Source organism: Bos grunniens, chromosome 3 (assembly GCF_055505025.1).
Source record: "Bos grunniens cultivar Pamir isolate PY7600 chromosome 3, Bosgru_T2T1.0, whole genome shotgun sequence".
Classification (NCBI taxonomy): Eukaryota; Metazoa; Chordata; class Mammalia; order Artiodactyla; family Bovidae; genus Bos; species Bos grunniens.
The window spans coordinates 75,541,537-75,557,677 of NC_141167.1; the positions used below are offsets into that span (position 1 = coordinate 75,541,537).

Here is a 16,141-nt window from a genome sequence, read left to right on the forward strand (position 1 = left end):
TGTGATTTTGTTACACAAGGATGGTAACATCTGCAATGTAAGAGATGCTCACTATTGAACTGAATTGAACTGAACTATGTGCTAGACATATATCTAAGTGCCTTACATATATTATTAATTTATTTATTCTTAAAATAACACTAGAAGGTAGATACTGTAATTTTCCTTCTTAAAAGATCAAGACCATGAAGTACAAAGAGACTAAGGGAGCCAGATTTCCAGCTGGGCAGCCTGGCTCTCAAGCCCCCGCTCTAAGCTGCTACACCAGACGGACTCTAATTAGTGTCATATTTATTGGATTATAAAGAATTCAACAATTTATGCCAAAACAAGGGAAAAATCAATAGCAAAGAAAAAACAGAATAACTTTTCTAACATTTATGTTTTCTAAGAAAAATAAATCAAATAAACCCCACAGCAGGAAAAATATAACAACTAGGTATAATAAAACTGGAAAAGACTCTGAGGCTGGGAAAGATTGAAGGCAAAAGGAGAAGAGCGTGGCAGCAAATTAAGTGGTTAGATAGCATCACCAACTCAATGGACATGAAATTGAGCAAACTCTAGGAGACAGTGAAGGACAGAGGAGCTTGGCATGCGGCAGCCCGTGAGATCGCAAAGAGTTGGACTCAACAAAGTGTCACAAGAGACTGAGCGACAACAACAAATAAAGAAATTAAAATTTTAACAAGAATCAAGTCAAATCAAATGCACAAATATAAACGAAGCATCTACCATGGCTATTATTGGGACTACAATGTACTGTAAAGATACATTCTCTGTCCTTTGGGGGTTTACAATCTAACTAGAAGATACATTATAACAGGTTCGGAAACATCAAAGCATATGGGTCTTTTCAAAGTAGACATTTCAAAGGAATGAGAGGATGACTTGGTGCAGTGTGTGAGAGAGGCACCGAGGTCATGGCATAGTTGAAAGTGCCTTCCTTCAGTTGTCAAAAAGCAGACAAAACTGTATCATCTACACCTCCTAGGAAAGTGCAAACAAGGACATATGTTATCACCTCCCCTGAAAAAATGAAGCTGTGAGGTCAGTAAAAATGGTAACAGATTCTCCTTATCAATTCCAAACTAACAGTAGAGATATGCACATTCTTTTCATAACTGGTAGTTTGGTTCCAAGCAGAAAGAAAAGGGAATAAAATCAGGAAAAAAGTCTCTTAAACTTGACACTGCTCTAACAAAAAGAGGGAAAATTCAACTCCAAACACTGATGTTGGTGTTTACCAGAAGAAAAGACTTCTTATATTATGAAACATATGCTTTTACAATAAATAAATACATGTTTTAAAATTTCCAGTGAAGGGCAATATTTGTGGAGTAGAAATGCTAGTTAGAGGTGAAAGTGAAGTCGCTCAGTCGTGTCTGACTCTTTGGGATCCCATGGACTGTAGGCTACCCGGCTTCTCTGTCCATGGTATTTTCCAGGCAAGAGTACTGGAGTGGGTTGCCAGTTAGAGGTAGCCTGTGCTTAATTTACCGAGAGCCTTTAAAATCAGACTTGAATACTAAAATCCAAATTAAATATGATTTGGGATCTTACATTCTTAGAGGAAATGGATGAGAATTTTGAAAAGGTGGAACCACCTTGAGTTTTTCATAGGAAAGATATTAAATAAGGCTAAGAATTTATCATCCCTATCAAATTAGAAATTGGACACCATACTACCTTTAGAATTTGTAACAGTAGTTAATGAAGGATTCAATTAAATTGTGCTTATAATAAGCACACATAAATTTCATGCACAGGGATGTGGAATATGTAGTCTTTTGTTCATATTTTCTACTCACTGCTATAATCCAAAAAAAAAAAAAAGAGAGAGAAATAAAACAGAATTAAGTAAAATAATGATGATTACTTATAACTGTGATAAGCCTTGGAAAGAATGAAATAATTAGCAACTGTAATCTAAGGATATTACACAAATTTGTTTTATAAATTTGACACATTTTTCTTTTCTATAAGCTATTGAGGCAGTTACTATTTTTATGACATGAAATAAGTATTAGAGATACATTGGGTGCTTAATACTAAAGCTATTTTATATTCTCCATTGTGAAATGCATAAATTAAGGGACTTACAAAACAATGTAGTATATACGAAAAAATTAGACAAATAATTTCCTTCAAATTTCCCAATTTAGTTTACCTTTACCAACACCTATTATTGATATAATTGAGACACTACAATTTCATTTCACTATTTTCACTTAAAATATTATTGTAATCAGATAATGTGGAGAGAATAAATTATCACTGTACTGTCAAGTTTATTTCATTCCTTTAATTCTTCAGCATATATTTACATAATATATTCACCAAGGACTTTCCAAATTAACCACTACGTAATCCACCCTGTACTAGATACTAGGAGAAACAGTTCAATAGGGAACACTGGAAAGTAAAGCTAGGCACATAGTACATAAAATCATTTGTTGAAGTTCTCAGCCAGTCAGGAGGAGTTTCATCCTCTTGTATAGGGCAACACTGGTGACTTTAATGAAAAGCAAAATTGGAATTAGATATCTGAATCTGGGATATCATTTTTGAACTTTAGTGAGAAGAGAACTATTGTACCATTTCCAATAACAGCAAACTTGAGAGGCAATCAGTCTTAGGGCAACCTGATGAGGTGCTCCTTATTTTGTGCATATCTCTCTAAATGTATTCTAAACTTGATAAAACAAACTTTTTTGTTTGAAGGTCTGCCTCCGGCTCCAGTCTGTGAAGTTTTTAAGTTCAAGAAATGCCTCATTCATCTTTGTACCCTGCAGAATACATTTTGGTACCTGGCATTCACTAGAAACTCACTAAATGCTTGTTACATGCATGAGCATAAACAGAGGATGAAATACCTTCTGAGAAATGAAAAGTAGAGAAAGAGATTTTAGAGCCATTTTATACACAAGTGCAATAGTGCTTATTGTAAGCCTGGCTACCCCTTGCCACATAGAAGTTGTCCGTTAAATATTCTTAAAAGGAATTAATGTATGTATGGATAAATGAATGAATGAGTTCAGTAAAGAAATAAATATATTAAGAAAAGAGAAAATGGGCAAAGTCTGAACTTTTTAGAGGAAGAAAACAGTCAGTGACAGTGGAAAAGGAACAGTTAAAAGAAAAAGAAAAAAATGGAGTGTCATAAACAATAATAATGTGTTACAGTTTCAATTCCAAAGCACTTTCACATTATTTTATTTTAATTCTGATAACCGTCCTGAGAGGTAGAAAGAGTATGTATTATTATCCATGTTTTGTTACAGAGGAAGAAGCTGAGGCTCAGAAAGGTTAAGTGACGCGGAAGAGTTTTTCAAACACAACTGTCAGATGCAGAAAATAGAATAAGGAGTGAAAAGATTACCCCGAGTTTTGTGTGCAGTTCGCTGGAGTCTGTACAAAGAGAGCTTGGGAAGGAGCGAAGAAGAAGGGTAGAAAAGCAGATTGATGATTTAAGAAAGAGGTTATAAGTAAATATATTGAAGTATATCATACTACATATGCAATAATCACAAAAATATCACACATAAATCACATCACAGGAGTATTGAGCTAGTATTCAGGGCAGAAGAGACACGAACAGCTTCTCTTCTTACCCAAACTGACAACTTGCTTTCTACAATCTGATTTTCACTCTATCTGGTAACATGAGCACGTGAAAGTTTTCTTTGAAAGTATTGTTTCAAGATTTTAAATACTGCTTGGGTAAGATCTTCTTGATCAACTTTTCACAAATGATGTTTCTCTCTACCATTTTTAAATGTTTTCCATTCAAAAAACAGTATTGAATATATTTAGAAAGCAGCAGAGATGTGAATGTTATTTAACATTGCAGCTCTTCCAGCTCCCCTCTAACTGGAAAGGAGCTCTCATCAATGTCAACGTTGAAGGTCCACGTAAAGCAATTAGTTCTATTTGAGGAAAATTTTCTCAAGCAGTTTGTTTTTCAAGTCAGGAGGAGGGGGAAAAAAAAGGGAAAGGGAAGGTCTGATCATTTTCCCTTGATCTCTCTAATGTATACAGGGTGAAACATATAGAGCCCTGGAAGAAACATACACAAGTAAATTTTGGAACAAAATTCACGAATAAATTTTATAATGATTTAGTCAAATAAACACGAGTAAATCAGGTTTTCTTTTCTTCTACTCAATATTTTAAATATTAAGATAAATCTTTCACTCTTTACACACATACCAACATAAGCTTTGGAAAGCTGTATTCTATGATTTTCTGAGTCACATCTACTTAAGTTTGCTAGGGAAAAGATATATTTTCCTTAATATTAGAGTTGTCAGTTGTGGAACATAAATTTAAATGGTAAGATAAATTGTTTTTTGATAGACAAAAAATCAACAAAATTGCAAGTTAAGTGATTCACATTTTTACTCAGTTTTCAGTCATATACAGAGCGGTAAGAACATTATGATCTTTTTGTAGATAACAGAATACAGTTTATATGTTGCTCTCTTTTTCCTTCCTGAACTCATCAATGAATAACAAAGCACACTGTGACTATGTCTGCATATCACATAAATGTCTAGATGAAAAGTGACAAATTCAGGCCATCATCCAACTATTTGAAAACATTTATCTTGATGACATTAAACATCTGGATGTTTCCAAATACCAAGATGTTTGATGTCCTGCAGATAAAATATCCTGATGAGTGCTTAAACATTTTACTTATCTATTGGATAAAAATGCACATTTGCAAGCATTATCTTTTTCTGTTTCAGACACAAAATGTAATTTTAGCATGCATACAGTAGGAAGCTCTAGGAATCATCAGGTTTAGAAATTTTACTTACTCTTTTTCCTAATGAATCTTGAAATTAGAGAAACATCTTTATTTTCTTTTTAGTTAATAAAATAGATGTCATTTTGACAGTGTGCAGTAAAAAGTAAAAGATTTGCAAAATGAAGGGTACGGAGGAACCTAAGCCTTTATGTAAAGTGGCCCACAAAAACACTGTGCGTGAGGAAAACAACACAAACTGGTCTTAGTTGATTGGCTTATTATTCAGTTGGGATGTTATCTATTTCTTCTTCAAAGCATTTTGTTCTTAGCATGTCCATTTATGCCAGTTAGATGAAATGACAGAAGTTCAGACTTCCTAATTTGACAATTTTGATGTTTCTAGTGATAATTTGGTATGCGAATAATAGTAAACATGAATTCTATTTTTGAGTATTCATTAGATCTTAACTTGCTTGAATCACTGAAGATTGGCTATTACAAGTTCTCTGCCACATTTTCTAACTCTAGGTCTAATTGAACAAAAAGCTGATTTTTATAGAGGAAACAAGACAAACATTGTTACAAAGCAGGATATGTATTTTGACTATAAGCTTAAAAGAAAGATTAATGTTGTTTTCAATTCCCAGTACTTTAAATATAATTCTGTATAAGTATTAAATACCATTTCTAAGTCTTACAAATCAAGATTTCTTGCATTCCATACTAGAAGAAGGAAATGAATGTTCAAGTGAAAAACAATTTCCTGAAAGCTGGAAACCATTACGGCAGTAAAATAACAGACAATTGCATAACACATTTCAGCTCCCAAGCACTCTACCTTTAGGATCACTCAGAACTGAGCCAAAGGCACTGATGACCACATCGGCTTTCAGAGAGACTATCTGATCTTCATCTTCATTCCATTTTCCAGTTTCATCTTGCTCTGTCCGAACAAATTGCATGGCAACAATTCTCCCATCTTTTACTATAACCTTCCGTGGAGACAAGAAAGGCAAAAATTCACATTTTTCTTCTCTAGCAAGCTCCATCTAAAATGAAACAGAACACAGAAAAACTTGAAAATGTTTCTTCTTGATTTAATATTGATTTTTAATTCAATTATTCATACTAAAGCTTATAATGTTTAAATCAACATGAAGGTTTTTCTTTCACCAAAGCTGAGATTCAGTTATCAGCTGTTCACATTTTGTAAATCACTGACACAGGAAGTCTTGCATTGAAGCTGTCATGTGGAATTTTATAGATCATGGCGAGCGTGCGTGCATGCTAAGTCACTTCAGTCATGTCTGACTCTGTGCTACCCTATGGACTTTTGCTCTCCAGGTTCCTCTGTCCATGAGGTTCTCTAGGCAAGAATACTGGAGTGGGTTGCCATGCCCTCCTCCAGGAGATCTTCCAGACCCAGAGACTAAACCTGTGTCTCTTGTCTCCTGAACTGGCAGGTGAGTTCTTTACCACTAGTGCCATCTGGTAAGTCCAGATCATGACATCACAAGCTATTTCTGAAGTTTTAGGTAGTGCCTGCCCTATGGCTGGCAGTGTGTGAGGTTTCTCACTATAATAGCGTGGTCTCCTTATGCTTTTATTTCTGTAGGTTAAGTTCTCTTTTTAATCATCCCTTTTATGAAAATAAATTCTGATTATTACCAGGCTGCATATATCTAAACTAGAAAAAAGTCCATAAAGTGGGTGAGCAAGTCTGTGGAAGTAACTGATTAGAATGGTAGGAAAGAGAAAAGATTAGAGAAATTCTGTAGAACCAAGAAACAAGTAACATTTATTTTTACTTTCGGAAAAAAAAATGAAAATTTCAAGAAAGAGAAACAAACATATTCCTCTTGACAAATTCCCAGTTATTCCACTTATCTGACATAATTTATTCTGCCATAAAATTGGACACTCTAGTTTTTGCTTTCCTGCCCATAATGGGATGTCTATTAAAATAGAATGTTAAGATTTATTTATTCACTTCTTTTTCCACTTACTGTTTTGGGTGCCAGGCCTTTGTTAATGTGATCCTAACCCGTATGTTGACTAGTCTTTTGCAGGAAATGTAAAAACATCCCACAGAAGAGGTTGTGAGTGTGTCTAGTCTCATTCTTTCCCTACCCGATGGAAGAAAGATAGATTCTCAGTTGACGAGTGAGGTTGAGAAAGTTGAATGTGTAAGGCTTCTAACCAGGAATTATCTGGGCTACAACAAAATGAAAAAACTGAGACAAAAAGTAGCTTGCTCAATGTTTCGATGAAGCCATGGACCCATCTCTCAGCACTCCATCCACGAGTGGTGGTTCCATGTTTGCAGTACATCAGAATCACCTTAGAGGACCTGATAAAACCCTGCACAGGCTTACCCCCAGTTCTGTAGCACTGAATGAGGCCTGAGATTTGCATTTCTAACAAATTGCTAGGTGATGCTTTGCTGCTGTTCCAGAAGTGACACTTTGTGAACCACGTCAGTTTAGACTATAGCTGCCTATCTCTGAACGTCGATTGATCTATACCATGAATTGTCAGTGAGATTAGTATCACCCATAAGGGAGTGAAATTTATTTTCCTCAGAGAAGAAAAATTCTTACATAACATAATAGCATAGAGTCACAGCATATAAACAGATACACAGAATATTTATGGTATGAACATTACAATGTCATAAAAATCTAAAAATATCTAAACTCCTTCAAGGGATGATGATTTTTTTTTAATTTGAAAAACACATTATTACATATTGGAATGAAGCTATTTCAGTCTATGTCTTAATTAAGATGTTTTTTGAAAACTGGTTTTGAAGGCTTGAAAACAGCTCCATAAACTACTGTCACATAACTTTTTCCTTTTCATTATAAAATTAAGAGATTAGCAATAGCAAAAACAATAAATAAGTGGGTATTGTGGGTGGTAAATATACAAGCCAGCGGCTCTCAAACTGCTCATGGTTTATAAGGGAGAGAGAAGTAAGTGGGATTGAATCAGTTTGAAACCTACTTCCACTGCTTATTTGGGATAGTTGCTAAATCGCTTTGACCTTACATTTAAAAAGGGGATAACAATACCTAGCTACATTAATTGGTATGTGGTGTTGCTTAAGGCAATTCAGAAATGTAAAACACCTGAAGCAAGCTTAACTTGTACAGGTGAAATAAATGCAATTTATTTGAAGTTGTCTTTTTCTGAATTCACTTTTCCTCCAAATCATTCTTCAACCTACTCAGTAACACTTAGCAGTAAGATTACGACTCCAACATCAAGGTAACTCAACAGCAAAGGTAAGGAATAAAAAAAAAAGGAAAAGCCAAAAAAACTTATACTCCTCTTTAACATTCTACAAAACAAAAAGGTGTGATGTCTGGAAAGCAAAATATTCCGTAAATACTTCAAATTAAAAGATAAATATAGTTGCATAGAATGCTACGCTTTCTGTATCACTTTAGTCTCCTTTGCATAAGGGAGTGTCTTATTGCTCACCAACATAAACCAGTTTAGTGTGTTTCAAAAATGTCAAGTGATGCTAATTTTAATGATAATGGCAAACCTGACTGGAGAGCAGTGCCAAATCATTATGGTTTAAGTAAATCAATATATGATGTGTATTTATAATAGTACTCTTTTCTGTGGAGGGCAAAAATAAATTCCCAGACTAAGGGTGCACATACTGGGAGCACGTCTCAGACTCTAGGGTGTGTTTCACACCTTTCTACTCTTCTCTATGAATACTTAAATAGTACATGTTATTATATGTAGATAACCTTATATACTTTTTACCAAATTTGGCCTTTAACTTAGAATGACTTATTGAACACTGCAAACAAATCAAAACTTTTAAGAATTTGCAATAAGATTAAGGTTGAATAAGATTTAGTGGTACTCTTGCATGGCTTTTGAGTAAAACTTATAGCCTAAAAACTATGTACAATTATGAACAGGAAGAAACTGCATTTTAATATGTCCTCAACTCACATAATAACTTTTCATATGCACCAGGGTTCATAACTTGTATTCAAATATTCAGTATTTGTGCCAGCTATCTGACTGTGCACAAAAGTCAGAAGGTATACACACTGGCCCCCAAACAGACTATTCCAAAATTCTGCTTTTGAAACTTACAATGTTATTTAGTCTCTCAAACATTTAAGATTTGAGCAGCAGACATAAATCACACTCTGTCCTGCTATCTTGCTATTCAGTTCAGTCGCTCAGTTGTGTCTGTCTTTGCGACCCCATGAACCACAGCACGCCAGGCCTGCCTATGCATTACCAACTCCCGGAGTCCACCCAAACCCACATCCATTAATTGAGAGATGCCATCCAACCATCTCATCCTCTGTCATCCCCTTTTCCTCCTGTCCTCAATCTTTCCCAGCATCAGGGTCTTTTCCAATGAGTCCGCTCTTCACATCAGGTGGCCAAAGTACTGGAGTTTCAGCTTCAACATCAGTCCTTCCAATGAACATCCAGGACTGATCTCCTTTAGGATGGACTGGTTGGATATCCTTATAGTCCAAGGGACTCTCAAGAGTCTTCTCCAACACCACAGTTCAAAAGCATCAATTCATCTGCGCTCAGCTTTCTTTATAGTCCAACTCTCACATCCATACATGACCACTGGAAAAACCATAGCCTTGACTAAACGGACCTATTAGATACCTGGATTTTCCATTTTACATAAAAGAGAATAACTTTTAAAGAAAAGATAGAAAGACATGACTTGAATATATATAATTATTTGGAAAGTATTGATATTATATTGAAAAAAGAACTGAGATAATAAGATTTACTGTAGTCAATAGGGAAATATTAGGAAAATGAAAAATTCAAAGTAAGCGAAGCCATATGTTAAGTGAAATACCCTATGACTTATTTGTGGAAAACAAAGGAATTTATTTCCATTACTATGAAATCTATCTGAAAATACAAAAGTAATAATAATAATAAATACTTATATATTTATTTTTAAGTTCTTAAGACATAATTGATTTTAATTTTCACAAAGGAGATATAACATTTATATATTAGTTGCTTATTTTAAGTATTTAGTTTCAAATTTTTCTCTCTGTTGCAGCTCTAAAAGCCAAAAACACAGTGGGTACCATCATGATTTACAGATTGATCACACAGCCTCAGTGATTCTCTTGCTTGCTATCCCCGTAAACAAACAATTGTGGGAATAAGTATTATTTCCTTCCTACAGAAGAGAAACTGATACTCAGAGAAACCAAAGGAATATTAAGAAATGACAAAAAAAAAAATTATGCTATGGCTAAATCAAAGCCCTGTGGTATTCAATTTTATTCAAAGACAGAAATTCTAGTATATTTTAAAGAATGAGACTTTGTATAGCTACATTTGTTGAATTTCAAAACAAGGCTAATTGGAACAGGAAAGAAAGGATCTGCTGCTGCTGCTGCTGCTAAGTCGCTTCAGTCGTGTCCGACTCTGTGCGACCCCATAGACGGCAGCCCACCAGGCTCCCCCGTCCCTGGGATTCTCCAGGCAAAAACACTAGAGTGGGCTGCCATTTCCTTCTCCAATGCATGAAAGTGAAAAGTGAAAATGAAGTCGCTCAGTCGTGTCCGACTCAGCAACTCCACGGATTGCAGCCCACCAGGCTCCTCTGCCCATGGGATTTTCCAGGCAAGAGTACTGGAGTGGGTTGCCATTGCCTTCTCCAGAAAGGATCTAGCCAAAGGCAAATTAAAGGTAAGGGTTAGGCTGGATAAAGGCTGTCCTCAGTGGAAAGAGGAAATCCAAGCTTCCTGGTCTCAGTAAGTTTAGAGGTATAATCACAAAATACAGGAACCAGGTGATGGACTTAGGAACTCAATATTGTAGATTAGTTAATGGAGACTCCTTGAATACAAAGGAAGGGTAAGTTTAGAACAAAGAAGTACTACTTCATAAAGCAAACAGTAGAGACACAGAACACATTATCTAAAGATAGAAAATTAAAATAGAATTTAAATTTATTTATTTGTTAGACAATAAACTGGTACAAAGACAATATCTTACTTAACTTTCTATCCTCAATATCCAGCTGTGACATTCGAATATTTAAGAAATGATGAGCATAAGAAAATGAACATTTGGACAGATGCCTGGCAAATCAGGATATATTCTAGCCAATATGCCACATGAAAGGTTATCAGGTGGATTTCAGCCCTATAAGTATCTAATAAAATGACTGGCACACAGTTGACACTGAATAACATTTTGTTTACCACAATGAATGATTAATATGAAAACCCCGAAGATATTCAAGCTAACAAAATGACAACTGACTCGTAGTAAATGGAGTCGACAACACTAAACATTCATCTTAAAGCAAGGAACACTTAACATTTAGAAGACACGCTACCTGACCAGAGCATCCTATACTGTGAGTTTGAAATGAAAAAGCAAATGGTACTCCTTCTCAGTTGTCAGTTTCAGTGCCATATGTTTATGATGGACCAGAGTGACCAATGGTCTAACTTCATGAAGTAGGTCTTAACATTTTGTTGTTCAAATGACTCAGGCTCCTGTGCTAATAACTGGTTCACAGATGTCAGTGTTAGTGCCTTTTAATACCTAATGTTTGCTTATGATCATTGTGTGTGTGCTCCATCACTCAGTCATGTCCGACTCTTCACAACCCCGTGGACTGTAGCCCACCAGGCTCCTCATCCATGGAATTTTTCAGACAAGCATACTGGAGTGGGTTGCCATTTCCTTCTCTAGGGGATCTTCCTGACCCAGGGATTGAAACTGTATCTCTTTCATCTCTTGCATTGCAGGTGGATTCTTGATCACTGAGCCATCAGGGAAACCCCAATGATCATTAATAATCAACAATTCAGTGAATTGAGTATATGGGCATTTCTGTTCGTGACACATATATTTATTTATTTACTTGTTTTATAAGCCTATTCTCATGAGGAACAACTGGTACACCAAGCAAATATACACGTCTCCTGTCTTTTTCCCCACCAATAAATATTCAAGGGAATTAGATACAAAAGCATCCATAAGTTTCCATTTTTGAAGTTCAATAAGTCGCTACTTTATTTTCATACTGTCTGAGGGGAAAAAAAAAAAAACACTTCTTAGCTTTGATTTTTACCTCCATATTCGGGGAAGATATGTGGTTGATGCAGAGTGAAATAAAAATAGAGTGCTATAGCATGCAATAAAGATCATCATTTTAATGATTAACTTTATGTAATGTGATGATTTGCTCTGATTAATATTACAGGCATCGTACTGTGGAAATTATGAAACAACATAATTTACTATAATTAAAAGCATGATGTCAACTCATTTTTAGATTGCATATAGACAAAGTAAGCATAGGTTATAAGCCATAATGAGCAGAACTCAAAACCAGCATACATTAAATTCTAATTGCCAAAGTTGGAGAAATGATGTGAAGAAACAATATTCTTTGTACAGATTATCGTCTAACAGCCAGACATTCAACAAGTGATCAGTTCTATCAATATATGAACATGAGGACCTCAGAGATGTTATTTCAAATCAAAATTGTTTGATAGTCTGTATTGGCCAGTGATAATCTTGGAAAATATTATCTTTTACTTCATCACTATTAAATTATTCATACTACATAATAAGAACACTATTGATGTATTAACTTGCCAACATTTATTAAGTCCTTATTATATACAAGAATGGTGCTACGTGCTGTAGTTAATAAAATAATTCCTACTTTCAAAAATCTCAGAAAAAGAAACAAATATGCAATTATATTTTGTGATAACATATAAACACATTCTGTTTTAATGGCACATAAAAGGGTTATTTTAAACAGCAGTTGTGCAGGTCACAAAAGGGCTGCCTGAAAAATGTAAAATATAAACTAATCTTGAAAGATGAGTAGGAATTAGTTAGAAATTCTGGTATGAAACAGATTATCTTCCTTCAGTGAGAGAAGATGTAGGATGGCAAAAGAGTTTATCTCAAGAAAGAAAGCGACCTGGTCAAATCCCCTTGTAAACATGCTAATGGAAACAAGCTATCAATCAGCATTTGCAACTGGGAGAGCAGTTATCCTTGTAATGCTTTTGCCAAGGTATACCTGCTAGTCTAGGACTGCTAAGGTAAACAAAACCTGGGATTTATGCAGCATAGCTCTCTCTAAACAGTCATGTTAACTATGTGACTATCTGCGTATAAACTGGAGATATTTTATAGTTAAAACAACTTCGTTTTGTGTAAGTGATAGAGCTACTAATGTTACTTAGAGACTACGTTATTCTGGATCAAAGCATACCCTGATGCAACAAGATGGCAGCCTTGTACCTTTTCTTGTTTACCGCACACTTCATGTTTACTTGTATCCTTGAAATTATTAATAAAGCTGGATACAAGTTATAACTCTAATTCATGTGAGTTTGACTTCACAATCCAATCTTCTGGTTGTTTTGGTTACCAGGGAGACAAAGGAAGATAAAAGAGACAGTAAACTCTGAAAATCTACTCCTGATCACATCTCCTTTAATTTATTAAAAACAGCTTAATATATTTTGTACTTTTTGACTTATACAGACTCACAGTCTGTGGTGGAATGCAGAGCAATTGATGTGCTTACCAGTCTCTGGAATATACAAGCTAACTCTGCAATTATTCTTTTCTAGGCAAAAGTTTGCTGAAACCACAAGTTGAGGTTACTTTTTTTTACTATTTCCTATGGTGTTACAAGTATTTGGCATCTTTTAACTGTAAGGTTTTAAAACGGAAGAATCTTGAACAGAAAGAAACATTTCTCCAATGAGAGTTGTACTACACATTGGATATAGTTGCCCCTTAACTATGCTGTGTCATGATGAAGCTACAAAAACCAGAGATGCAATGTGTGGTGTAATTTAGAGGCTTAAAATGCCTTTGCACGGGTATTATGAAATACATCATTTTTAAAAGAAGAGAGTATTTTTAAACATTACTCATTTATGACTGACAAAATGTTCTTAAATCTGATGAGCTTTTATTAATCCTCATCTTAGATTTTGCTACAATCAAGCTGTTAGTGGGATATCTCACAAGATATTTGTTAGAATATTTGTTGGAATACAGTCAAGCTATTGTTGGAATGTCTCACTAGATTATCTTCTGTATTAGGTTGGTGCCTTTGTAATACCTTCTTCAATCTTGAAATGCCTCTTCGTACAAATTCTGTACAAATTTGGATCTTATGTCTTGTGCAACTTGCTAATCCTCTCTGGTTCTATATTTTTTACTGATTTTTAATTTTGATTTCATATATTGCTTGGTTGAATTTCTTTTTTTTTCTTTCTTTTTTTCTAAATTCATAGCTATCTTTTCAGAGTTTGAAGGCCAAGGAAAATTGACATTTTCAATCTACTTGCAATGCTAGGTTGATATTGTAATAAAATAAACTTTAAAAATTTAGATTAATATATATTGATAAATAATTGAATGAACTATTTATTCAAAAGCTATCAGAAGTAATTTTGAAGTATATATATGCATAAAATATAAATTACATATTTTAATAACTTTATATTCATTTAAAGTCTTCCTATAAGGTTTTCAATGCCGCTAAAGTACTTTATGGAGAAGGAAATGGCAACCCACTCCAGTGTTCTTGCCTGGAGAATCCCAGGGATGGGAGCCTGGCGAGCCGCCGTCTATGGGGTCGCACAGAGTTGGACACGACTGACGTGACTTAGCAGCAGCAGCAAAGTACTTTATTCAACATGCTTCACTGATCTGTTGACTTGGACCAAGCACTATTCTACATTTTCAGTCAAACTCAAGTTGAATGAGCCAAACCATTTGAAGGAGATTGCCCTTTGTGTGATGAGTATAAAGTAATAACTACTCTATAAGTGTCATAATATAGGAAGCATAAAGAACTGTAAGATCTCACAGGAGGGAGAGGCTAATTAGGATGGAGCTAAGGAAGCCTTCAAAGAGAAAATGACATTTAGAACAGACCTTGAAGGATGAGTTGATCTTTTTTAAGAGAAAAAAAAAATCACTTTTAAAAAGAATGACAATGTTTCATTTTGGTTTTGTATTAACTCATATGTGCTTTTCATTTATATCTTTTAAACTGCATGCATGACAAATATGTTTTTTAAAATTACATAAATTAGTTTTTAATATTTTCAACTTGTAAAAAAGGAAAGAAGATATTGGGAAGCTGAGATGAACATTATTAATGGAAGAGGATCTTCTAAATTTCACATAAAAGTTAATAGAGTAATGACAACATAAAGTTTAATAGAGTAATAACAAAATGCCATTGTTTAATATAGTTTGATAATGAATTGACACCAGTTTAAAATGTGCACTATTAATGAATCTGTGTGTATGTATGTGTATATAATATATATTATATTTAAAACTCCAGGAGATAGTGATGGACAGGGAAGCCTGGCATGCTTTAGTCCATGGGATCACAAACAGTTGGACATGACTTACTAACTGAACAACCATGGCATCAATACATACATGGGAAAGCTGGTAAACTTTTTTAAAAGGTACATTGTTTTTAGCTCTACAGATATTCCTAAATAAACATGATGTAGCCATCCCTTGGGATTTTTGAAAATAAGTAAGCATTTAGAATATATATAATCTTGAATGGGCACAAGCATTTTTTTGGCTTCTGGCCTGTTTACAGTCCTTGTTTTTCACTTACTATCTAAATTATCACATGTAGTGTAGAATTCTGACAGTCTCACCTGTCAGCTTCTTCAATATCCATGTCTTGATTGCAGCAGATTTTACCTCACCAACTGACTGGGGACACATTAATTGCAACTTGTTTCAAGTGTAGTATTTATAGATATTGCCAAAATTTTCAATACAGACTTCCTGTCATTTCATGAAGAGATAAAGCCTTCCTGTGCACATTCTGTATCATTCGCATATTTTTCCTAAATGTTCAAAATACACAACTTGGGGAATAGAAGAAATTTTAGAAGCATATAGTTATAACACTGATTTTATAGATGGGCATATCAGACTAAAATACATAACCTAGACCCAAGTACTTCAACTTTGGGTTAATTCCTTTTGTGACTATTCCATTCTCTGAAATTTCAGTCTTTTCAAAAAGGTAAACACATACAGATCCTTGGAATGTCATTCCAACATCATCATAAATGATTAAAGATGTATTTAATATCTCAGTACCAGGAAAGCCCCTAACTACCATTAATAACTTTGTGTGCCTGGGGACAACTGTGCATTTGTTTGTTTGCAGGTATCTTCATATCACTAACCTAGCTAATGGGTCTCTGATTACTTTCCATGGAGACCACCAGCTCAAATGATGTGCAGGTGGTAACTACTGAAGAGCTGCTATAAGCATCACCCTTAACTAAGCAAAATTAATTTTGCCAG

At 34.7% G+C, this 16,141-nt stretch overlaps 1 protein-coding gene across 1 annotated transcript in view; it reads right to left on the reverse strand.

The window, feature by feature from the left end:
* Positions 1–16,141, reverse strand: part of DPYD (dihydropyrimidine dehydrogenase) — a 927,694-nt gene that overhangs the window by 521,312 nt on the left and 390,241 nt on the right. Inside the window, exon 11 of the mRNA XM_086391370.1 lies at positions 5,595–5,805. Coding sequence (XP_086247496.1) covers positions 5,595–5,805 — 211 coding nt within the window. The remainder of the gene's footprint in view (positions 1–5,594; positions 5,806–16,141) is intronic.